At 37.8% G+C, this 26,115-nt stretch overlaps 1 protein-coding gene across 1 annotated transcript in view; it reads left to right on the top strand.

The window, feature by feature from the left end:
* The window catches only part of LOC122812898, a 121,868-nt gene extending 98,374 nt beyond the window's left edge, over positions 1-23,494 (top strand). The window contains exon 4 of the mRNA XM_044084935.1: positions 23,466-23,494. Within this exon, the coding sequence (XP_043940870.1) occupies positions 23,466-23,494 (29 nt within the window). The remainder of the gene's footprint in view (positions 1-23,465) is intronic.
* Positions 23,495-26,115: the final 2,621 nt, after the last annotated feature.

Below are 26,115 nucleotides of genomic sequence, written 5' to 3'. Positions count from 1 at the left end.
TCATTTAGTCCAGGGAAATTATAGGCATTCAGCCTCACTTGCCAAGCCAATTCAAGTTCCTCAAATTTAAGAGGTCTAGGACCACCCCTAGTGTTACACTTGGCTTGATCAATGATGATAAATTTGAAGACATGATTTTTTGCTGGAAACAATGTGCTTAGCTAGCGCATTCTCCAGTTTGCATTTATTCATAGCATATTGGTGTTCATAAATTCTGTCACGAAACCTCCGCTCCGTCTTTCCTATATAGAAAGCAGGACAGAATGTACACCTAGCAAGGTAAACTACAAAAGTAGAGTTACAATGAAATCTGCCTTTCAGTTTGTAAGTTGTACCATTAACCTTGAAAGAATTAGTGACTTCTACAAGTTTGCAATAATTGCAGTTTTGGCATTTGTTCATCCCAGTACACTGTACTACTGAAGTGTGTTGCTGTTCTAAGAGGGTTTTAAGGTTCTTCCCGCCTCTTCTTAGTGTCAAACCCTCATTGCCACCTATTAGTACGCACAATGCAGAGGACGAATATTTAGACACTACTAGTAGAGCACTGACTAGTGAGGAGAAGCATGTCACATTGACGTTCATCACTACATTCAGTTCACATAGTTACTCATGTTTGGCTATCTTACAGAAAAACTGGGACCTGTTTCAGATGTATCCTAACATTTACTCTAAAGTAGGTGAGTCTCCTAGAGTGACATTTATTTTAGAAGAAGTGATGAGTCACAACTTGTTAAAAAGATATTTCTCCCTGCTAATGGTTGAGTTATATATAAGTTTTTTCTATTGCTTTTTTTCTCTGTGTATTGTGGATACTGTTGTAGGCGTGTCTATATTTTAACGACGTTTTGTTTTTGGTTACTAGTAGTTGTTACTTTAATTTTAAGGTGCATTTATTTATGTAAAACAAAGTGATGCAATTGGTGAATGTTGATCACCTGACTCATTTATAAGGAAGGTTTTACTCTATTTTTGACTGTTTCTGAAGAAGTTTGCCGTTAGGCTGATGAAAAGCGCTTTAAACAATGGGATACACAGTGCAATTTGGCTTTTTCTGGACTGTGTTGCTGGTTTTTTGAACCTGTTTTTTGTTTTTATTGAATAAATTTTATGTTATATTAAGCTGACAGAGTGCCTGGTTGTCTTTGCTACCATTTTGGACTGTGGTTTATCTAACTTTTAACTCCTGATGAAGAGTTACTGCTCGTCTGAAAGCTTGAATATCAGTAAAACCTATGCTGGTCATACAGAAGGGTCATAGGTTCATAGTTGATTACTAGGCTGATGATCCCTGGATGGCCTTTTAAGCCTAGTCTTACTTTCCAAATGTATCTGGCAGGTTGATTTTCTGGAGTTGTTTTATAAGATATATGCAGACTTGGCCATAGGTGGCCAATCATTTACAGGCTGCATCTTTCTGTTATAGACGCAGGTATCAGACCAGAGGTACACTTCCATTTTCCTCATCCATTGGTTGAAGTTATACTTGAATTGGATTTTGGAAGCGTTCTGCTTGACATGGATGGGAAGCCTGTTCCAAAGAAGGGGTAGTCCCTCTGACACATACCTGTTCCTCCAGCACGCCCTGTTTATGTTGCAGGCAAGGGTGCCTAGAGCTGGTATTTCTGATGCTATTTTTTGTTGATGTGCATCACATTATGTCTGTGCTCTATTGTTTTCTGTTTGTGGACCAGCACAGCATTTCTGCCTTTTATTCTGCCTTTATTTTAACTGTGTAGGGCACACTATACACAACTGCCCTCAAGCTTCTGTCGGCATAATTGACTTGTGTAGAATTTTACAGTGGAATTAAAGGAAAATGCAAGGTCTATTTTCAGGATGAATTTTTGACTGTCGTTTAATGGATACTTACTAAGGAACAAAGCAGTTACTAACATAATCCAATAAGGGACAATTTACATAGAGGTTGTCTTTTCATAAGTAGCTTGTGGATGCTAGACCATCATTGAGTTTCAGAAGTGCGCCTCACTTTGCCTTAGAATATGTGGCTGTTCAATATAAGGTGTATTATTTACTCCTGTATTCACCAAAATTATAGAAGGCCAAACCTGCTGAAAAAGTATTATTATTATTAATTTGCTTCTTAATTTGGCATGTGTGTTGCAATAAATATAGGAGTGATTCAGAGAGAATTTTTGGAGGACAAAAAACTGCCTTGTCCTCTCTTGCTGTTTAAAGAAGCATTAATTTGACAAAGGCATAAGCATGCTTTAACTTTTGTATTCATTATTTTTTGGGATAACATTGGGGTGAATGTTTCTGCAAAGTGTGAATTTTAAATAAGTAACATTATGGCAAATATTATAGATATAAAGTTATTATTAAGAACTTAATTACTGCATAAATGCACTTATTATGCTTGCATTTTGAATATAGAAAACTAATTTCAAGGTATTCCATTGATTTGGGGACAGTGGCCTTGACTCATAAAGGTACTGTAGGGATACCACATACAAAATGGAGGGGAAAAACAAGGAAACGTAAATGTAGAAAAGTGGATTGGGTGGAGTGTATTATAGAAACCTGAACAAATTGTGTAGATGTTACATGTTCTCCCTGTATCCATGTGTGTTTCCTTAAAGCTACTGCTTAGTAGCTACTTTAAATTATCCCTGCATGTTTACTGTTGGCCTTTTGGCTTGGGCTATGACTGGACATGATCTGCAAGCATTAGTTCAAATACTCAGTTTAACAAATAAATAACTAAAAATAAACTTTCAGAAATAGTTGTAAGTGGAGTGGTGTAAGAGCAATGGTGTATCTAAAGGGAGGCCAGAGATGATGATGATGATGATGATTGTTATTATTATTCAGTATTCTGTATTCTGAGGTAAGATGGAAGGGGGTAAGGGTGGGATAGCAGGTGAATAGTCAGCTTAGGGGTCCCCAACCAAAATGGCCCAAACTGGGCCCAACAATTGCTATGGTTGTCCTTACTGTCTAACGTTGTCTGTAACTCATTATATTGGGATATCATACCTCATGAACATATTTGACTACTACTTGTTGGCTTGTTGTAGTAGTTACATGATTTATTTTGATGTCATGTGATTAACAATCAGTAGCAACAAGGTATTTTTTTGCCTTTAAACTCACATAAATCAGGAGAATCTTTTGTCACACACCTCCTTTCAATGATGATGGCATCACAGGTTCATGTCCCTGTGATGGTGTATGCATAATATACAACTGACACTACGTTGACAATCTTGTTTGATACTTGGTCATCACATGGACATTTTGGCTCTTTCTTTGCTTTTGGTGAGACCCTGATGATCTTTTCATATTTGATGTATCACTTCTGCTCATTGATTTAGGAGTACCATGATTCTGTCTTGGTATAACAATAAGCCATCATGCCCTGATAACTGTGGTCTAACAATACGGCACTTGTCTAACAATAAAGTACTTATCTGTAAACTATCTGGTTTTAGTCAAACAATTTGACATTCCATGAAGTGCATACTGGATAACAGCTATCAATTCTGAAACACTTTAAATAGTTTTGAAACCACACAAAAGACCAGTGAAAACAGCTCTACTTTCCAAAATAAGAATTTAATAAAAACCTTTTAGTTGTCTCTCCTCTCCTAGCGCCTCGGCTGCAAGCCTTTACAGAGTAAAAAAGTAAAGCTCACTCACACAGTCCTTTTATACAGCTGCCATATCAATTAACAACTCATTACATAATAAAATCAGTTCCTAATTGTTAAGCTAACAATTAACCCATGAAGTTCTGCCAATTGCACTCTTTATTCATTCCTAAAGGCTGCAAAGTTTCATATTTCATTATTAAAATTGCTTCCTTTCTTCTTAAAATCTTTTTCAATACATTTTCATCTCCATATCTGTTATATACTTGTTCCAAAATAGTGACTTTCATATTGTCTATTATACCCCCATGTTCTGAATGAAAATGTTCTGCCACTGGGCTGCTCATATTCCTATTTTTAACATCCCTAACATGTTCTTTTATTCTCTCAGCCAGACTTCTTTTAGTTTCCCCAATATAGCCTTTGCCACAAAAGCATTTTATAAGATATATAATCCCCTGCTAGTGCAGTTAAATGTTCCTATAGTATTAAAACTTTTCCCCTTAATATCTTCAGCTTCTCTGATTATGTAAGGGCATATTGCACACTTTCCACAGGGGAAAGTTCCCTTCCTTGTTATTGCACATGCTAGCTTCTGTGTTGGTCTCTCAAACCTGCCTCTTACTAAAAATCCTTCAAACTTCTCCCTCTCTGGAAAGAAATAGTAAGCTCAACATTCACCAAAGAAGGTACCTCCTTTCTTGTCTTGTTCCAACTATTTTTATCATTTCATTAAATACTTTAGAAAAATAGTATATTTTGTGACAAAAACATTTTTGAACATTCTCCCTTGTAATTTGTAACTACATGCTGACTATTTTTGTCCTTGTTCCCATAATCTTTTTTTTGCTACTTTTTCCAAATACTTTATTATAACTTAGTTTCACTTGATTTGGGTCATAACCTCTCTCCATGAATTTATTGCAAACCTTGTCACACTCTACTTCTGCTTCCCTAACATTGGTACATAGCCTTTTGACTCTTAGCATTTCCCCATATGGGATAGATTTCAATGTATGTTCTGGGTGGCAGCTAGTAGCATGTACCATCCTACTCATTTGTTCGAACTTCCTATATATTTTAGCTTGAATTTTTTTGCCTACTTGCCCCTTCAAATTTATGTCCAAATAATTGATTTCTTCTCCCATATGGATATTATCAAATTTGATTTTATATTCATTGTTGTTCAAATATTGTATAAATACCTTAGCTTCCTCTCTATCACCCTTACAAATAAAAATCAAATCGTCGATAAAACGAAAATATTGTATTACATGACCCCTAAAAAAACTATTTCTATAGACATGTTCCAACTCAAACAGTCCCATGAACAAATTGGCAGAACTTCATGGGTTAATTGTTAGCTTAACAATTAGGAACTGATTTTATTATGTAATGAATTGTTAATTGATATGGCAGCTGTATAAAAGGACTGTGTGAGTGAGCTTTACTTTTTTACTCTGTAAAGGCTTGCAGCCGAGGCGCTAGGAGAGGAGAGACAACTAAAAGGTTTTTATTAAATTCTTATTTTGGAAAGTAGAGCTGTTTTCACTGGTCTTTTGTGTGGTTTCAGAATAACTTTAAATAGTTTGTTTAAGCTTTCCTAGTCTTTTAGTAATTACAGGTCTTGTAATTCGGATGCATTCCTGTGGCATCTCTTTCTGTTTTGAATAATGTCCAGTCATGTACAGGATTTTCATGGCAAAGTATCAACATAATGAGTGGTTTATAATAAAGAAAACATCAACCATGAACTTGTAGCAAACCACAGGTCCACAAACACAACAAATGCATAACATACTGAGAAAACAAATATACCCAGGAAGAGCCGAGTAATCCAGTATAAAAATGTGTTTAATTCATGAAAAGTAAAAACATGAGCGGTTTCACAGCTGTGCTGCTTCTTCAGATGTATAATCACCTCACTAAGCACCTTTTATATATACAAATTCAAATAATCACATGACTCTAATACTTGTCTCTTAAAAAGACAAAACTTATATAGCTGTAACTATAGCACACATATCACCTAACAATAACTTTCTTAGATGTATAAAAAATATATCAATTAAAATCAAAACAATACACTGCTAAAAATATATATATATATATATATATATATATATGTGTGTCTTTTTAAGTATGTATGTATATATATATATATATATATATATATATATAAAAACAAAAAAATAAAAAATTATGTTTATATATATATATATATATATATATATATATATACGAATGACACACATATAGTATGCTCATATAATATATCATATACATATACAGAATCATCTTTTCAGTGGTCTAGCTTTTCAATTTGGTTTAATGGGTACTCTATCATTCAGGTCATGCCCATAATCTCCCCTTAATCTAACTATCCATTTTGCCTCCAGCTGTTCTGTTACATTTCTGATGTCACCTTTTCTAACTTTCTCAAATACTCTCCCTATTACTAAGAACTTAAAGATGTGTGTACTATATGTGTCTTGTACATGCTTAGATAGGGCACTCATACTACTTCTTTTATTAATATGGTAATAATATTCCTTGATTCTGTCTCTTAAAAACCTGTTGGTTTTCCCTACATAGAATTTAGAGCATACTACACAATAGGCTAAATAAACCACATGCATTGTACTACATGTGGCTGAAACATTAAATGTATAAGACCTAGTGTAGTCAGGATGTTGAAACGTATTGGTACTATCTATATACTGACAAGCTGAATAGTGACCACAGGGAATAAGTGCCTTTAGGTCTATCATTCTGATTTTTACTTCTTGGATAGCATTAACGCCTCTTCAATGACCTCATATTTTTATATATGAACTTCGGTCTTCTGTCAATCAATTTTGCAATCTCATCATCAGTTGTCAGGATTTTCCAGGGTTTCTCTATAATATCCTTAAACTGCTTCATATTGCTAGAGTAGAACATTGGAAATTTTAACTTATTCACCCCTCTTTTTTGAGTTGAACTTGCCTCATTGGCATACTTAACTCCATAGTACAGTCTTGCTTAAGTCGTTCTTAGGCTGCTGACTTCCTTAACATGCTCCATAACTTTATTTTCATTATAACCTCTATCAGAGAAAGCCTTGGTTAATTTCATAGTTTGTTGCATGTAATCACAATCATGTGCACTCAGGCCTGAATGACAGAGTACCTATTAAACCAAAGTTAAAAGCTAGACCACTGAAAAGATGATACTGTATATGTATATGATATATTATATGAGCATACTATATGTGTGTCATTCATATATATATATTTTTTTGTTTGTTTTTGTTTTGTTTATATATATATATATATATATATATATATATATATATATACACATACTTATACATATATATTTTAGCAGTGTATTGTTTTGATTTTAACATATATTTTTTATACATCTAAGAAAGTTATTGTTAGGTGATATGTGTGCTATACTTGCAGCTATAGATGTTTTGTCTTTTTAAGAGACAGGTATTAGAGTCATGTGATTATTTGAATTTGTATATATAAAAGGTGCTTAGTGAGGTGATTATACATCTGAAGAAGCAGCACAGCTGCGAAACCGCTCATGTTTTTACTTTTCATGAATTAAACACATTTTTATACTGGATTACTCGGCTCTTCCTGGGTCCATTTGTTTTCTCAGTATAATGAGTTGCTTGTCTTGCACATATATTACTTTTGCATGGAACATTCTTAAATGCCTTAAAAGTCTCTGGCTCCTTGATGGCATATCCCAAAAATCATATGATTTGATGAATGCAACTAGAGGTTTATGGTCTGTCTGGAGCTGGAAACTCTTGAGGAATAATGGGTAACTGGAAAGCTTTTCACATGCCCACTCACCAACAGAGGATTTTTTCATACATGTGAGAGTATTTCTATTCTGTATCTGTTAATATTCTGGAACAATATATAATGTAGCACTTGTTCATTTTGCTGGAGTAACACTGTTCCTAGGCCAAAGATGCTATCATCTGCACTCCCAGTTGTCTGTTTAATGACATAATACTATGTCGGCACTGGTGCTATTCTTTTATTTTGTAGAATTTCTGGGCTTGAGCTTGTCCCCAAGGCCATGGCACATTTTTCTTTAACAACTTTGTTAAAATATGGACATTAGTCGAAATGTTCTTTATAAGCTTAGTCCAGTACTTGATCATGCCTTTCATTTCACTTCAGCTACATAGAATGGATCCTGAAACACGGCTATTTGTTGAACTTTGCCTGCATCTGGTTTGATAACACTAGTGCATATATGGTGCAACTCTGCTTTCCATCCATCCATCCTTAACCCCTTTTCCCATTTTGCACATATGTTCTGGGTGTCACTTCATCAGTGACAATCATCTCAACCTAAGGTTTACACCACCAGATGGCTAGCCCTGCCCTGGTAGTTCATTCATACCACTCACTTGCACACATACTCTCAGCTATGGTCAATTTAGACTATCCGATCCAGCTACTGCATGTCTTTGGAATGTGGGCGGAAACTGGAGCACCAGGAAGAATCCCATGTAACTACAGGGAGGACATACAGACTCCGCACAGAAGGCACCCCAGCTGAGAATTAAACCAGAGAGCCTCTTGCTGTGAGGCAACAGTGCTTAACTGCTGCATCACTGCGGCCTCCCCACTTCAGATGCAACTCTGCTTTATTAAAGGGAAGTTGTCTTGATTAAGTGATTAAGCTTACCCAAATCTGTGATTGCTTGCACTGGATTCACTGCTTCAGATCTAGAATCATAAATGTGCTTATCCAGAGCACACACCAGGATGCTATCTATAACCTCACCACCATCTAAACACATAAGAAAATCAGCCATTTTACATTGGAGACTCTTAAGTGCTTAGGTTATATCAAAAGGCATTGTTTTGAAACAGAATCTTTCCATAGGTGTAATGAAAGTTGTTAGCTTTTAGCTTTCTGGGTCTAATGATATTTGCCAGAAACTACCAGCAACATCTATGCAGAAAACACTTTTGCATTTACTCACACAGATGCTATGTCTTCTAATCTAGGCAATATAAACCTTTCATGCACTATAGTATCATTGATTTTTTTTAAATGAACACAGATTCCACTTTTCCATTCTTTTAATTATTGGTACCACTCAGTCAATGCAGAACACTTTCTATAATGCAAAGGTTTTGCATTAATTTCAATTCTGCTTCTTCTTTGTACAATATAGAAGAAATGGCACCCTTCTCAATAAGTTTTAGGTATATGGAACAGCATGGAACAACATTTGGTTTTAGTTTGATTTTTACTGGTTCACAATCAAGCAGGCCAACTTCGCCAAACATATCTGTGTTGACTTTATTTATTCTTGCTATTAAGCTCATTTTGCATGTCTCAGCTCTGCTGGGCAGATTATTTATGTATGTGCCATTCGGCACATAAAACTAAAACTCAGACTTGTAGCCCTTCCCCTCAGACATGGCTAATACAGTTGAGCATCGCAGCTAGGCAAAGAAGTTCACTACCTGTTTTATGCAACTGCTACTGCTTCCGGACATTTCTGTATGTAGCACATGGTATCATAGTAATATTATCTGTCGTAAAACACAACCGTTTCATGAACTAGAATGTTCACTTGACAGTTAGCTTCATAATCTGCTACAGTATTAAATGAAAACAAGAGAAATGCCTTCTTTACATTATTTTCAGCTTCATCATTTTCAGTAGCAATCTTTTTAACTTGCATCTATTACACTTCTACCACATGTGACACACAGCTCTGACTTGTTAGGGTAACGGTCACACCTCTTGCATTTGCTAGGCTCACTCTCAGTCTCAGACATTCACTCAGTCTGATTAACATTACTCCTTTTATGGAAGTTGTGTTTTACTTCACATGCATTATTTATCATGCATAAGTTAGCATTTTGCGTCATCACTAACAGCCTTTCTGGCTATTTATATTGCCTTTTCTAAGGTTAGATTACGTTCAGACTGTAACGTTTGTGACACTTCTAAATCAGCCAGCTCAATCCCAGTTCTCTTTCTTATTTCCTCATCTTTGGTACCATTAAAACAACAAATTTCTGCCTGTTCATATGACAGTCTCATAAATGTTTCTACATACTCACCCTTTGATTGTACACATCTGTGAAAACATGCCCTCTTGCATACTTAATTTCTTTTTTGGCACAGAATGTTCATTGAGCTTACAAATTATTGGCTCATATGTAATACTCTGGCACTCTGTAAATGCAGAGAATCTGTAAGTGTCCATGACTGCTCTACCCATTCAGTAAAAAAGCAATGTGCCTGGATTTCTTGTGATTCCTTATCTAATTTCAATGCTATATGAAATCATACAAATCTCTTTCCAGGCTGGCCAACAAAATGTTTCAAGAAGTTAAATGACTCTGGTGGGTTAAACTTTTAATCAATATTTTAAACAATAATACTTGTACATTTGGTAAAACAAACACATTGCAAAGTAATATTGCAGATTTCCAGTAATGGTGACTATTCTGATGATTTTTAGACCATTTGCTGTGGTGTGGCATGGTTTTGTAACCTGTGAAGGAGTTTTTGGTTGTCTTCCATCAAAAATATCCTGGTTGGGCACCATGTGAGGTGGTACTACAAAATACAGAAGGTTACTAGTGTGGATCATATTATGCAAGAAATCTGAACATAGCCTAAAATAATGGGGAGGCAAATGCCCAAAAATAGGGACACATTTTAAATATTGCTGTTAAAAACGTAGAAAGTTGCTAAAATTACATGATTTGTGTTATGATATATTTTCTGAAAGATATAAAAATCTGAAATTCAAATGTATTCCATTATTTAGTGGCTTCAGTCATCTGTGATTTGCCAGAAAACCACAAGTTTTATGAGGAACAGACCAAAAATATGAGGCAAAAATCTGGACACTCTGTGAAAATCTGGACAGTTGAGAGGTATGCACTCAACTGCCCACAGCTGAATACTTGCAGTGTCTTCTGGTACCGACTCTTTCTTGAACGGGTAATGCCATATTTTTGTAGTAAAAAAGAAACACTGTTACATATAAAAAATCTACATGCATTTTAGGAGCTTTAATTAATTGACTTTTCCACTACACTAACTGTATACTTTCTTCCATTACAGTTTATTAATGTGCAAACATTATATCTGTTTTTTGCCTTGTATACATTTTTTAGAAACTGATTTGCATAAAAACTAGTGACCTATTTATAGTGCTCTGCCAGTGTCTCAAAGTTTGATTTTTCTCATCCTGGCTAGAAATCTCAATGAACAGTCCATACAAAGAATCTAGTTCAGGTTCTGAGTCTCAAAGGAGTCAGCCAGATCTGATCGGTGTTTCTTCAACCCAGATGCGGCCACTTATGCCGACAGCACGGGTTCCATACACTAGATCGAATTTTCACTAATTTGAAATAGTGCGTAGAATGCTCACTGCAGCAAAAGTGCACTTAATCGAAAGTGCACTTACGCGAAGTTCAGTACACCGAACGGGTGTTGTACTGAACTTCCGTGCAGTACTCACGGACCTTAGGGTTAGGGCACAGGTCATAGTAAGGGGATAGCCCATAGGGCTATCCCCTTACCAAGACCCGTGCCCTAACCCTAAGGTCCGTGACGACTGCAGTGCAGTGAAGGACATAGCAATGTCCTCCACTATGGTGCAATAGTCATGAAACTTAAGGTTAGGGCATGGGTTAGGGTAAGGGGATAGCTTTACTAACTATCCCCTTACCCTAACCCGTGCCCTAACCCTAAGGTCCGTGACTATCGCACCATAGTGGAGGACATAGCTTGTTTTTTATGTCCTCTACTGTGCTGTGGTGTTTTTGGTGAAGTGCACTTACGCAAAAGTTCACTTCTGTTAAAGTGAACTTTCTCAGAAGTGAGGCTTCCTATTACAAGTTTGAAGTAGTGAACTTTCGTTCTTGTAATAGGAATCCCGACAGCACACATATCCTCCGCTCAGGCTCAGCAGTAGTACTCCTCTCCCCAGACCTGGCATCCACCTCACTGTTTCCTGTTTACAGCACAGACTAAAAAGGGTAGTGTAGGGTTACACACACCAATCTCTGAAATTTCTGCTGACATGACTCAGCAACTCCAGCAGAAATACCATATTCCCTAGTATAGTAATATCCTCTTATAACGTATATGTTTGGCATAAGCAGATTTGTCCATTATAAGTAATGTCTTCCACAACCATTTTCATTTAATGTATTTATTTTTATTTAATTTTGCAACCAATTACAAATTGCTGGAAATAAAATAAATGCAAAATAATCACTTTGTTGGTTTACCTTAATTAATAAAGTACAAAGCAGGAACTTGGTTTTAGAATAACTGATTCCCTACAAGCAAACTTATGTAGTATAGCAACAAATGTCAGTACCTCAACAGATCGTACATGTGCCTTTGGTGCTGGAAAATCAGAAGGCTCTGTGTTCTCTTCCCACCATAGGTACTTGGATTCATTTTTAAGTACTGACACTACAGTCTCATGGTGGTGGTGGTGGGGGGGGCGTTGGGGATTGCTGCACTCCTGACTGTACCATTTTTCAGATGAGTCTTTAAGCCAAGGCCCTATCTACCTGAGTTAGTGGTATCTCAGGTGGCTGTAAAAGACCACATAACATTTATTGAAAAAGAATACGGAAATGTCCCAGTGCCTTGGCAAAATTTCCCTTGGTCAGTATGAATTATACTTTAATTATCCACTGAAAAGAGGCCACTGACCTAGTGGGACCAACCCAGTCAAAAGAGCATTAATTAATAAATGATTGGCTATAATCACCAAATACCATAATTTCTGTGCACATTTGGTCTAGTGGAGATTATTTTCTGAGTTTGGACTAAACCTTTGAATACACCATGATATATCAGACTTGCAGTGAATTAAGAGATGAGCTAGCATTTCTTCCCTTTGTTTTCTACATTTTTGTAAGTACTATTCAGTTATATTGTCAACAGTCATAAACAAACTGCTAGGGGAGAAACTATTATCACTTCCCACTAAACATTATCTTGTATTCTTTACCCCTTTTATTTTAACTGTAGCAGGCTTGCTACCTTTCTTCTAATTAAAGTGTAGCAAGAAAATCCTTGTAGCTACATTCACTGAAAGTTCACCAAGTCCCATCTGTTTTTAAGGACATTTTATAGCTATAATTGCTATACTTATATGCTGCTAATACACACACACCCACACACACACACACACACACACACACATTGACTGAAAACCAAAAGGATAAATTATTCACTTTCAATAGCATTGTCACATTCTACTTTAAAAGGTTCAAGGTGTTTTTTTTTTTTTTTATAAAAAACATTAGTAGACGAGATAAGGAGTCTGCTGCAGACCATAATTTGCCTTTGCCGTTTATAGAAGCCTGGTGTGGCAATGGATCCTGCCTTACATCATACCTTTAGGAAGTGGTAGTTCTTTTGCCCTGCCCTGCCTTGTCTGCACTAAATTTTTAACTGGTGTAGACCTTACAGTCTATTTGGACAAGTTATCTATTTTTAAGTTTTGAATCCAGTGTCCGCACTCCTGCTATTAGTAAAAATGCTACAGATGAGTATTTAGGCAATAAAGCTTTGAGCATGTTTTGTTTTACTGTCAAATTTCTTACAGTCTAGTAAAATTTTTAACATGTTGCATACTGGAATTCTTGCATATCACAAGCTTGATAATGCCTATATTTTAACAATCAGTGATCTCTGATTTACATATATCAGTTCTACCATATTATAATTTTGTAATATGTTTTGATTAAATTCTGGCTTTTAAACTTGCCCAGTATATATATACAGTATCTTACATGATTTGCCCTCCTAAATTACATGTTTACCTTGTAGCAGTGGTAAAAACAGAAGAAAGCCAAGGTTCACAATAAGATCTTTTATTAATTTCTCTTGGTACCATGTGAAATATTGGAATAAAATAGAGTGAATCCTGAAACACAGAGACCGAATGGCTGAAAAAACCAGACTTACATATACTAAGTGCAAGATTGCCATTTCCAGGAACATTCCCTTTTTTCTAAGGTATTGTGATCTCAGAGTTGGCATATATAAGTTTGGGGGTGTATAGGGGGCTTGGCCCATCACATCAGGGTTACAGGGGGGATTGCACCATTGTATAAAAAAAGTTTAAAGGAAAAGTTTGATGTCTGAGATTCGTTCTTCTGGATTTTTGATTATTTTTTCTGTCTGTCAGCACAGTGTTACAACTGCCAACATTTCAGCTAAATTTATTTTTGCGCTGCATAATGTCAGGTTTAAAAGTTCATAGGTTCATATGTTTGTAGGTGTTTACTAGGCTAATGATCACAAAGGCCTTTTTAAGCCTACCCATGCATTCCAAATCTCTGACAAGTTCTGGTACCCGTGATAAGTGTAAGCAAGGACTTGGTAGATGAAACAATTACAAGCAGGGACCTGGGAGATGAACCATTTATAGGCTGCCTGTGTCCATTAGAGACATAGGTGCCAAGCCAGAGATGAATTTTCTGTTTCCCATCTAATTGTCCCAGTTACACTTGAATTGGGGTAGGGAGGAGCTCTGCTTCAGATGGATGGGGACCCTCTTTCAAAGATGGGTTATTCTCTGGGATACATATCTGTCTCATCAGAAGGCTCTATGTATATCACAGGCAAGGTTTAAGTAAGTAATTCTGGTGCTGTTTGGTTTGTGGATATGCAGGAGGACAATCAGTGTGGGGTCTGACAATGCCCTGTATGCCAGGCATAAATCTCATATCAGCAGCCTGTATGAGACAGAATACAAGGTTAGGGCATTGACGCAGTCTGCATAGGGCATTTTACTTACACCCTTTATTCTTTTAGTGAGAAACCTCTGTGGACATTCCATTTGTTGGATATGCTTGGTTAGGTGCATACAAAAGGAGGCATTATACTCAGTGATAGGTCTGATGAATGCCAAATACAGTGGAACAATGACTTCCTTGGACTAGATGCCATACCTTTGTTTACAAGTTGCTCAACATAGAATGATTTCCTCAGTACTGTAGACACATGATGGTCAAAGGCTAGGTTACTGTCTATGTGTGTCCCTAAGTCCTTAATGAATGGGTCAGCTCTAAGGGGTGTGTTGTCAATATGATAGTTACTGGGATGGTTGACTTCCTGAAGGATACTATTTTGCATTTCTTGCCATTTAGTTTTAGTCCATGAGTCTGACACCAGTTGTTTGTCTGTGTCAGCCCTTCCTAGAGAACATTTGTGTCAGTGTGGGATTCAATGACAGCTCCTAATTTGTAGTCATCTGCAAATTTAGTCAGCCAGAGACCATTAACATTGGCCTGACACTGGCCTTGACCTCAGAGAAGTAAATGCCAAAAAGGAGCGGTCCAAGGACTGATCCCTGAGAGACTAGACTTGTCACTCAATTCTAAATTCCTGGGTCCTGTCTGTGTGCCAGTTGGCTATCCACCGGGTGGCACACAGGTTTGTATCTAACCTCTTGAGTTTATCACAATGCCTGAATAGGGTATTGTATCAAATGCTTTGGCCAGGTCAAGGTAGGCAGTGTAAACCATTTTGCCCTCATCCATTGCTTTGGTGACCTTTTCAAAGAAGTTCACCAGGGTGAGTAGGCATGCACTGCCCTTGTTGAAGGCAAACTGGGTTGGGTCCAGTGTCTGGAGGTTTACTATATCATTACTGATCATTTCCATGATAATTCTTTACATGGCTTTACATATAAGACTGGTTAGTCTTATGGGTCTGTAATTTCCAGTGTCCATAGATGGCCCACATTTGTGCAGAGGGATGACTGTTGCCATTCTCCATTCATGAAGTATGAAGCCTGTTTGGAGGCTACAGTTAAATAGCAATTCCAGAGGTCCTGGTAGATCATGTTTCATGCTATTTAGAAGGCATCCTGGGGTATTATCTGGGCCCACTGATGCAGTGTTCTTGACCTTAGATAGAGCATTAAGGACCTGTTCCGTAATGATAGCAGGGGGAGTTTTATTTGATGGTATTTCCTGAGTGAAGGTTGAGGGGAGAGAGAGTTAAAGTTGGAAAGTTGGAGCTGAATTTGTCAGCCAGTAGGTTTGCTATATCTTCTGGCTCAGTATAGGTGGATCCATTTACAATGAGCTCTGCACACAATTGTATATTGCCTTTGAGGTTGCGGATATAGATAAAGAATGCCTTGTGGTTGTCCTTGGCCTGTGAGGCCAACTTTAGATTAAATTTGACTTTGGCAGACTTTATTTGTCCTCTGAGTTATAAGTTTAGTTTGATGAGAGCACTTTTATCCTGCTGGGTGCTGCACCTCCTACTTTGCCAAGATTTTCTTCCTTCTGTTATACAGCCTATTGATTTTGTGATTAAACCAGGGTGGCTTGTTTTTTGAGTTAGTTCTGTACTTCTTCCTGGTGGGTACAGCTGCCTCTATGCAACTATTAACATGATTGTAAAGGATTTCTGTGAACAGTTTTGCAGTCAGCAGTTTTCTCAGGGTTTATGGGGGCTTGAAATTTTGCCAGGTTATCACTTAATAGCAGGAAGTCAGCCTTAAAGTAGTTATTGAATATTCCAGGGTTAGCTGGGGGCCAAGGTATTATTTTTACTTTAAAGGAGACCATTTTGTGGTCTTACCTCACCAGGGAAGAAATTACATTAGGTGGTGTGCAACCCTCTCTCATATTAGTGAGGACTACCCTGGCTGGTGTATTGGCAATCTGGTCCAGAGAGTTTGTGCTTACAAAATCCTGGAATCTCTGTGCCTGTATGTTTGGTGGCATATAGGATTCCCAGTTAATAGTGGGTAATTAAACTCGCCCATGAATATGGTACTGGGTTGGATGATGAGTGTTTCCAATAAGTTTAAATACATGAAAACAGAAGAAAGCCAAGGTTCACAATAATATCTTTTATTGATTTCTCCTGGTACCATATGAAATGTTGGACCCAAATGGAGTGAATCCTGAAACACAGAGACTGAATGGCTGAAAAAACAGACTTACATATACTAAGTGCAAGACTGCCATTTCCTGGAACATTCCCTTTTTTTCTAAGGTATTGTGATCTCAGAGTTGGCATACATAAGTTTAGGGGTGTATAGGGGGCTTGGACTATCACATCAGAGTTACAGGGGGGATTGCACCCTTATATAAAAGAAGTTTAAAGGAAAAGTTTGATGTCTGAGATTCGTTCTTCTGGATTTTTGATTTTTTTTTTCTGTCTGTCAGCACTCAGTGTTACAACTGCCAACATTTCAGCTAAATTTATTTTTGCGCTGCATAATGTCAGGTTTAAAAGTTCATAGGTTCATATGTTTGTAGGTGTTTACTAGGCTAATGATCACAAAGGCCTTTTTAAGCCTACCCATGCATTCCAAATCTCTGACAAGTTCTGGTACCCGTGATAAGTGTAAGCAGGGGCTTGGGAGATGAAACATTTACAAGCAGGGACCTGGGAGATGAACCATTTATAGGCTGCCTGTGTCCATTAGAGACATAGGTGCCAAGCCAGAGATGAATTTTCTGTTTCCCATCCAATTGTCCTAGTTACACTTGAATTGGGGTGGGGAGGAGCTCTGCTTCAGATGGATGGGGACCCTCTTTCAAAGATGGGTTATTCTCTGGGATACATATCTGTCTCATCAGAAGGCTCTATGTATATCACAGGCAAGGTTTAAGTAAGTAATTCTGGTGCTGTTTGGCTTGTGGATATGCAGGAGGTCCATCAAACTGGGGTCTGACAATGCCCTGTATGCCAGGCATAAATCTCATATCAGCAGCCTGTAGGAGACAGAATACAAGGTTAGGGCATTGACGTAGTCTGCATAGGGCATTTTACTTACACCCTTTATTCTTTTAGTGAGAAACCTCTGTGGACATTCCATTTGTTGGATATGCTTGGTTAGGTGCATACAAAAGGAGGCATTATACTCAGTGATAGGTCTGATGAATGCCAAATACAGTGGAACAATGACTTTCTTGGACTAGATGCCATACCTTTGTTTACAAGTTGCTCAACATAGAATGATTTCCTCACTACTGTAGACACATGATGGTCAAAGGCTAGGTTACTGTCTATGTGTGTCCCTAAGTCCTTAATGAATGGGTCAGCTCTAAGGGGTGTGTTGTCAATATGATAGTTACTGGGATGGTTGACTTCCTGAAGGATACTATTTTGCATTTCTTGCCTTTTAGTTTTAGTCCATGACTCTGACACCAGTTGTTTGTCTGTGTCAGCCCTTCCTAGAGAACGTTTGTGTCAGTGTGGGATTCAATGACAGCTCCTAATTTGTAGTCATCTGCAAATTTAGTCAGCCAGAGACCATTAACATTGGCCTGATACTGGCCTTGACCTCAGAGAAGTAAATGCTTAAAAGGAGCGGTCCAAGGACTGATCCCTGAGAGACTAGACTTGTCACTCAATTCTAAATTCCTGGGTCCTGTCTGTATGCCAGTTGGCTATCCACCGGGTGGCACACAGGTTTGTATCTAACCTCTTGAGTTTATCACAATGCCTGAATAGGGTATTGTGTCAAATGCTTTGGCCAGGTCAAGGTAGGCAGTGTAAACCATTTTGCCCTCATTCATTGCTTTGGTGACCTTTTCAAAGAAGTCCTCCAGGGTGAGTAGGCATGCGCTGCCCTTGTTGAAGGCAAACTGGGTTGGGTCCAGTGTCTGGAGGTTTACTATAGCATTACTGATCATTTCCATGATAATTCTTTGCATGGCTTTACATATAAGACTAGTGAGACTTATGGGTCTGTAATTTCCAGTGTCCGTAGATGGCCACATTTGTGCAGAGGGATGACTGTTGCCATTCTCCATTCATGAAGTATGAAGCCTGTTTGGAGGCTACAGTTAAATAGCAATTCCAGAGGTCCTGGTAGATCATGTTTCATGCTATTTAGAAGGCATCCTGGGGTATTATCTGGGCCCACTGATGCAGTGTTCTTGACCTTAGATAGAGCATTAAGGACCTGTTCCGTAATGATAGCAGGGGGAGTTTTAATTGATGGTATTTCCTGACGGAAGGTTGAGGAGAGAGAGAGTTAAAGTTGAAAAGTTGGAGCTGAATTTGTCAGCCAGTAGGTTTGCTATATCTTCTGGCTCAGTATAGGTGGATCCATTTACAATGAGCTCTGCACACAATTGTATATTGCCTTTGAGGTTGCGGATATAGATAAAGAATGCCTTGTGGTTGTCCTTGGCCTGTGAGGCCAACTTTAGCTTAAATTTGACTTTGGCAGACTTTATTTGTCCTCTGAGTTATTAGCTTAGTTTGATGAGAGCACTTTTATCCTGCTGGGTGCTGCACCTCCTACTTTGCCAAGATTTTCTTCCTTCTGTTATACAGCCTATTGATTTTGTGATTAAACCAGGGTGGCTTGTTTTTTGAGTTAGTTCTGTACTTCTTCCTGGTGGGTACAGCTGCCTCTATGCAACTATTAACATGATTGTAAAGGATTTCTGTGAACAGTTTTGCACAGTCAGCAGTTTTCTCAGGGTTTATGGGGGCTTGAAATTTTGCCAGGTTATCACTTAATAGCAGGAAGTCAGCCTTAAAGTAGTTCTTGAATATTCCAGGGTTAGCTGGGGGCCAAGGTATTATTTTTACTTTAAAGGAGTCCATTTTGTGGTCTTACCTTACCAGAGAAGAAATTACATTAGGTGGTGTGCAACCCTCTCTCATATTAGTGAGGCCTACTCTGGCTGGTGTATTGGCAATCTGGTCCAGAGAGTTTGTGCTTACAAAATCCTGGAATCTCTGTGCCTGTATGTTTGGTGGCATATAGGATTCCCAGTTAATAGTGGGTAATTAAACTTGCCCATGAATATGGTACTGGGTTGGATGATGAGTGTTTCCAATAAGTTTAAATACATGAAAACAGAAGAAAGCCAAGGTTCACAATAATATATTTTATTGATTTCTCTTGGAACCATATGAAATGTTGGACCCAAATGGAGTGAATCCTGAAACACAGAGACTGAATGGCTGAAAAAAACAGACTTACATATACTAAGTGCAAGATTGCCATTTCCTGGAACATTCCCTTTTTTTCTAAGGTATTGTGATCTCAGAGTTGGCATACATAAGTTTAGGGGTGTATAGGGGGCTTGGACCATCACATCAGAGTTACAGGGGGGATTGCACCCTTATATAAAAGAAGTTTAAAGGAAAAGTGTGATGTCTGAGATTCGTTCTTCTGGATTTTTGATTTTTTTTTCTGTCTGTCAGCACTCAGTGTTACAACTACCGACATTTCAGCTAAATTTATTTTTGTGCTTAATAATGTCAGGTTTAAAGTTCATAGGTTCATATGTTTGTAGGTGTTTACTAGGCTAATGATCACAATGACCTTTTTAAGCCTAGCCATGCATTCCAAATCTCTGACAAGTTCTGGTACACTTGATAAGTGTAAGCAAGGACTTGGTAGATGAAACAATTACAAGCAGGGACCTGGGAGATGAACCATTTACAGGCTGCCTGTGTCCATTAGAGACATAGGTGCCAAGCCAGAGATGAATTTTCAGTTTCCCATCCAACTGTCCTATTTACACTTGAATTGGGGTAGGGAGGAGCTCTGCTTCAGATGGATGGGTACCCTCTTTCAAAGATGGGTTATTCTCTGGGATACATACCTGTCTCACTAGCAGGTTCTATGTATATCACAGGCAAGGTTTAAGTAAGTAATTCTGGTGCTGTTTGTTTTGTAGATATGCAGAAGGTCCATCAGAGTGGGGTCTGACAATGCCCTGTATGCCAGGCATAGATCTCACATCAGCAGCCTGTAGGAGACAGAATACAGGGTTAGGGCATTGAGGCAGTCTGCATAGGGCATTTTACTTACACCCTTTATTCTTTTAATGAGAAACCTCTGTGGACATTCCATTTGTTGGATATGCTTGGTTAGTTACATACCAAAGGAGGCATTATACTCAGTGATAGGTCTGATGAATGCCTTATTGACATTAGGAGTGCTTTTATGTGAGAGATTTTCCTCCAGTGACATTGTGCAAATACATTTCTCACATATCAGTTTGTCTAAACATGAGGGAATTTTTCCATTGCATCAGGATGCTCATATCCACCAAGCTGCTAATGGAAATAGTGAGAAAGTTTATGTCCATGGCAACAGACCCTTTTTTATTAATTAGATAGTTGGAGTGAGAATATAAAGCAATGTCAGGAGTATCTGGTTTCAACTCTGGGGACAGTGCTTGTCACTGCAAACTAGTTGTCCTGTGCGCGGGTCTATATTACATGATTGAAGAGTCAGTTAATCGAACAGCATTTTACAGTGAAAATGCCATTCAGCGAACTGTTATAGTGAGATCGCGGTATAGTGAAGATCAGAATATTTGCTTCTTCCTCACTGTAGTGTGACCTCGGAGTTGGTATAATATATAATTAGCGGGGGTGTGTGGGGTGTGCAGCCCCCCACAATAGCATGTTTGAGGTCCAGCATTTATGGCCTTTAGGCCGGTCGACATTTAGACTATTCTGTGTTTTAATATAGACCCACTGTGTGCAACTAGATATTGGTGAAATTTCAATCATGCTTTTACAGGAAAAATGTCACTCATGGTGTCTGCATCCATACAGTGCACTGCCAAACACTTGAGGGGAAACTAATAAGTAGAGCCTGAAAATTTAAGGCTGAAGTATTTAGGCAGATATTCTAAAGTTAGAAACAAAGAAAACAAAGAATTAGCTTGTCAAGAATGATGAAAAGAGGCGTCACCTGAATGGCTACTGCCTGACTACTATTAGTGTTGGTCTCACCACAGCTTCACTCTGCTGGGATACAATGCTCCTTTGCTTCTTCTCTCACCAGAAGTAAAATATAAGCACCAATTCCAAGACAAGAAGCAGGCAACTACCTGTTTGGTGATCCACAGTCTTGTCCCAGATGATGTAAGGGTCTGTAGGCTTCTTGTAGCCTTTTCAAGGTTCAAGTACAGACACTCACTTCTCAAAGAGAATCAGTCAGGAATCCATGCACTCTGCTCCTTTTCTCACCAGGAGCATTATACAAGTACAAATTTCAAGCTGTCACTATATGAAGCAGTTACTAGTCTTTCCAGTGATTAGCAATCTCCTGTAAATAATGTCCTTTTGCTCCTTCTATCACCAAGAGAAAAACAGGAGCACTAATCCCAAGATGACTACTGAGTGGCAGAATGTGGGCTCTCCAATAATTGGTGGTCTTGCAATAGATATTGCAGAATTTAAGGGTAAGATGGAAAAAAAAACATGGGTTAATATCCTAAGCATTGCAGTGTACACTACACTAAGGTGGTAACTTAAGCTTTAGCTGTCTAAATGGAGAGCCACTAATTTTAAAAGAGCAAGATAAATTGAAAGGGGGTGGGCACTTTGAATTCTGGTTCTATGGAATACAGTGAGATGGCCAATAAATTTAAACAGTTGAAGGGGATTGATTTCACAAAATTATAATTTTGTGCTTACTCACAACAGCCAATGAAAGAGGAGAGGGAAGGAGATATGTGGTCAAATTAACATAAGAGGCAGGCAACTAGAAAGACAGTTGAGTTTAAGAACACAACAACACCAGTGTGGGACAGTAAAAAAAATTCTGTGCAACTCACAAGAGACACAGCTGTGGTTTCTTTCCTAGTTTTAATATGCAATTAAAAACAGAATACAAGTAAAACTCAATGTAAATAAAACAAATCACAATATACAAAGTAGAAGGCAATAAAGTAATATAAAATATAAGAAAGCAAAAGCAAACTAATGTTTCCCTCATAGTAAGTTGTGACAGAGTCTGGGTGAGCTTTTCCAGTAAAATGTGAAATGTTTAATTTTACCCCCTAAATAGAAAGTTTAGTTCCTAGCTCCTAACTGAGTTCACAGATAATTAACCTGAATCGACCTGCAAGTTGTGCAACTTGTGGCAGGGTCTGGATGAGCTTGTCCAGTAAACATTTTTTTCTGATAAAAAAAGATTTTATGTTATTTTACATTAGTGTCTGGAGCATAAAGATTAATAATGTTCTCCTTTTGTATTTTAATGCCATAAGGCAGACTTTTGCATATTTAGTAAATTCACTTATAAGAGATGATTAGTGCATCCCTGATATGTTACAGCTCACCATCACACACTTTATACCAGGTAGTGTATGTCCACCAATTTCCTTTTTGAAGTATACAGTTTTTGTTATTAAATAAAATAGTTAATTTTATTGTTGATGCGTCAGTCATAAACTAGAGGCAATTCATTCTGTTCAGATCAGCAGTGGTTTCAGATAGTGTACAGTAGTAATATATAATTTTATTTTATATTTTACTTGTTAATCAGTAATTTAATCTGTTTTGATGATTCTTTCTACATCAGCCAGAAGTAAATTTACAAAAACATGCACTGAATACTAAATATAACATGCTTACAGAATATTTTTTTGCCAAGACAGTTTACACATAGACGTATACACATTTTTAAAACTGTTTAATATAAAGGCAGTATCCCAGAATTAACTATGGTCTGGTATCTTTCTTAAGAATAATTATTTTAGGTTTTGATTTGTGGGTACATGTCTGATTTTTGAATGGTGGTCCTCCTATTAGTTTTGACTTGTCCTCAAACTGTACAGATAAGGCTTTTCTACTTTAAATAACCTTGAAGGAGCTGTACTGCAAGTATCTGCATATCATATTGGGATCCACAGTAGAAAGTGAATCTAGGAAGAGACTTGTCTTTTTGAGGAAATATAAAACTGGAGGCTTGACTTGGCTGCAGTTTTACTAGTGTGAAAAACTACAGACTTCTGTTAGGACTTGGAGCAGATTTTGTTTAGGTTCATTTGTTGTACCTGATATTCATGTTCACTCTGATTTCAGGTAATGATATCAAAGAAAGACTGTATTAGATTATTTCAGATCTATACAAAATGTGTTGTTAATTACCTTCCTGTTGCACCTTTGTTTCAGGTACTACTTAATGAAAATCCTTCTACAGAGATTGAGAAGACAGAGGATCTGTCTAGACTTCAGTGAGTACTCCTGACAAACACTGTAGTGATTGCATTTCAACTTAGTGCTGCCATATCAGGTAATCCCACAGCAGGAAATCTCTGTAAGGAAGAAACTGATGATACTGCTCTCCATAAAATAGTCACTGCCCGTAGAAAACACTCGCAATCATAATAAACATAGTCATAATAAAAACCTTCAAACACTTTATCAATAATGTTCAGAGGTTTGTATTTTTAAAGATTTGCATAAAGGCAGAGGAGCACATATTCAGAATAATATGAGAAGGGCAATGTGAGAAAGTACTTTTTTCAAAGTAGTTAGTGTGCCCATAAAGCAGTCTGCCAGAGGAGGCTGTGGGTTTAAATGGCAAGGACATACAAAAGTTTGTGTAACAGTTATAAAAACTCAAATGTATCCTTTCTTTAATTAATGGATACAATATAATATAAATGTCAGTATTCATGTATTCATGTAATAATAGATGGGGTGGCACAGTGGATAGTGTGGTCACCTCACAGTAAAAGGTTGCCTGGTTTGATTCTTAGCTGGGGTGCCTTCTGTGCGGAGTCTGCATGTCCTCCCTGCATTTGTGTGGGTTTCCTCTGGGTGCTCCGGTTTCCTTCCACATAACAAAACATGTAGTAAGTGGATTGGACACTCAAAATTGGCCATAGGTGAGAGTATGTGTATAAGTGTGGTGTGGAAGAATTGCCATGGCAGGGCTAGCCACCCGGCGGTGTAAACCTTAGCTCTAGATTATTTTAACTGTTGAAGTGACACCCCCAACCCCTTGTATAAAATGGGAAAAAGGGGTTATGGATGGATGTAATGATAGACAGGTAAACTATTTCTCAACTATAAGTTTTTATATGATGAAATAGCATCCTAACTATAATATCTGGGTATGAATTTGTGGTTCTCATCCATTCATTCAAAATATGCTTGAACAAATTAAGAGAAGTACTTTGCTTTATGTAGAGTGGAATATGGTTCCACAGAAGCAGTATTCTCTGTGATATATGCCTATACCCCCAACATGTTTTATTTATGTTGCAAAAGACATTGAGATCCCTCAAGTGGGTGTTCACTCTATGATTGGACATGCGAATGTGTAACATGTCTGACATTATAGGGTCTGTTGAGGTTCTATATATACAAGGCAAAGGTCACTTCTTAGCAGCCTGTGTGATATCTTTATTATAGGTTCATAGGTTCATAGGTTGGTACTGGGCTATCTGCCCGAAGGCATATATTAGCTCAGCCATGTTGTGCAGTATTCACCGCCCCTTTATTAGTTCCCTAGACCCTTGTACTAGCAGCTAGTACCCTTGGCCCCTATCTAGTAGTGCTGTTGGTGTGATCCCCGGTGTGAACTGTCTGTTATCCATCCACTCATCGAGGTTCCTCTTGAAGAGTGATAGTGAGGGGCTTTGTCTTATGTAGATCGGGACCCTGTTCCATAGTAAGGAAAGTCTCTTCGAGGGGAATCTATCCCTCCAGCATGTTCTATTCATTGTTGTGTTGAGGTTTATATCCCTAGAGCGTGTAGCTCGAGTAGATTTGGTTTTGCTAAGATGGAGCATGTTCAACAATTCTGGGTTGGACATAGCTCTGTACGTTAGACAGAGATCGCCTCTGAGAAAGCGGTATGCAACAGAGAACAGTCTTAGCTTTTTCATACTTGCTGCATAGGGCAACTGCTTGAGGCCAGTAATCCTCTTGGTTAGGTACCTCTCTGGTCTCTCCAGCTGCTGGAGATGTCTAGCCAGGTACATTCCAATTGGTGCATTGTACTCAATAATGGGTCTGATGAGGGAAGAGTAGAGGGGCACCATTACATCCTTAGATCTTGATGTGAACCCTTTCGTGATCAGATGGGTCACATAGAAGGATTTTCTAACCACTTTGGCAACATGGTTATCAAAGGAAAGCTGACTATCTACTTGGGTCCCTAGATCCCTTATTTCTTCTTCAGATTTCAGGGGATTACCTCCTATGTTGTAGTTTGCGGGTACTCTGTTTTTTCCAAAGGGGATTACTATGCATTTTTTTGCATTTAGCTTGAAATCATGGCTTTGACACCATGCATCAGTCTCATTTAGGCCCTTCTGGAGGATCTCCATGTCGGCCGGAGACTCTATTATAGCACCCAGTTTGCAGTCGTCCGCAAACTTATTTATTTACTTATTTATTGACATTTGATTACTGGGAATGTCCGACTGGGTAAGACCCATTTTTAGTGGTGGCATAAGGAGAAAAGCTCCAAAGTATCGCAAAACATTTTAAAAACAATAATTTTACCAGTGTTGTCTAATGAATTAGCTAATTATAATTAATTAGCTAATTAATTAGAAAATGTGTTAATTCTAATTAATTAGAATAAATAACCATCTAATTCTAATTCTAATTAAATAGGTGTTTTGAACTAATTCTAATTAAAATGTCTTAATGAGAAGCTTAATTACATATATTTTGCAATAGAAATAAAATTGCATAACAAGCTTCTGTTATGTAT

The sequence above is a fragment of the Protopterus annectens genome, chromosome 10.part0 (genome assembly GCF_019279795.1).
Source record: "Protopterus annectens isolate FY-2018-M chromosome 10.part0, PAN1.0, whole genome shotgun sequence".
Taxonomy (NCBI): Eukaryota; Metazoa; Chordata; order Ceratodontiformes; family Protopteridae; genus Protopterus; species Protopterus annectens.
This window is presented reverse-complemented; position numbering and strand designations above follow the sequence as displayed.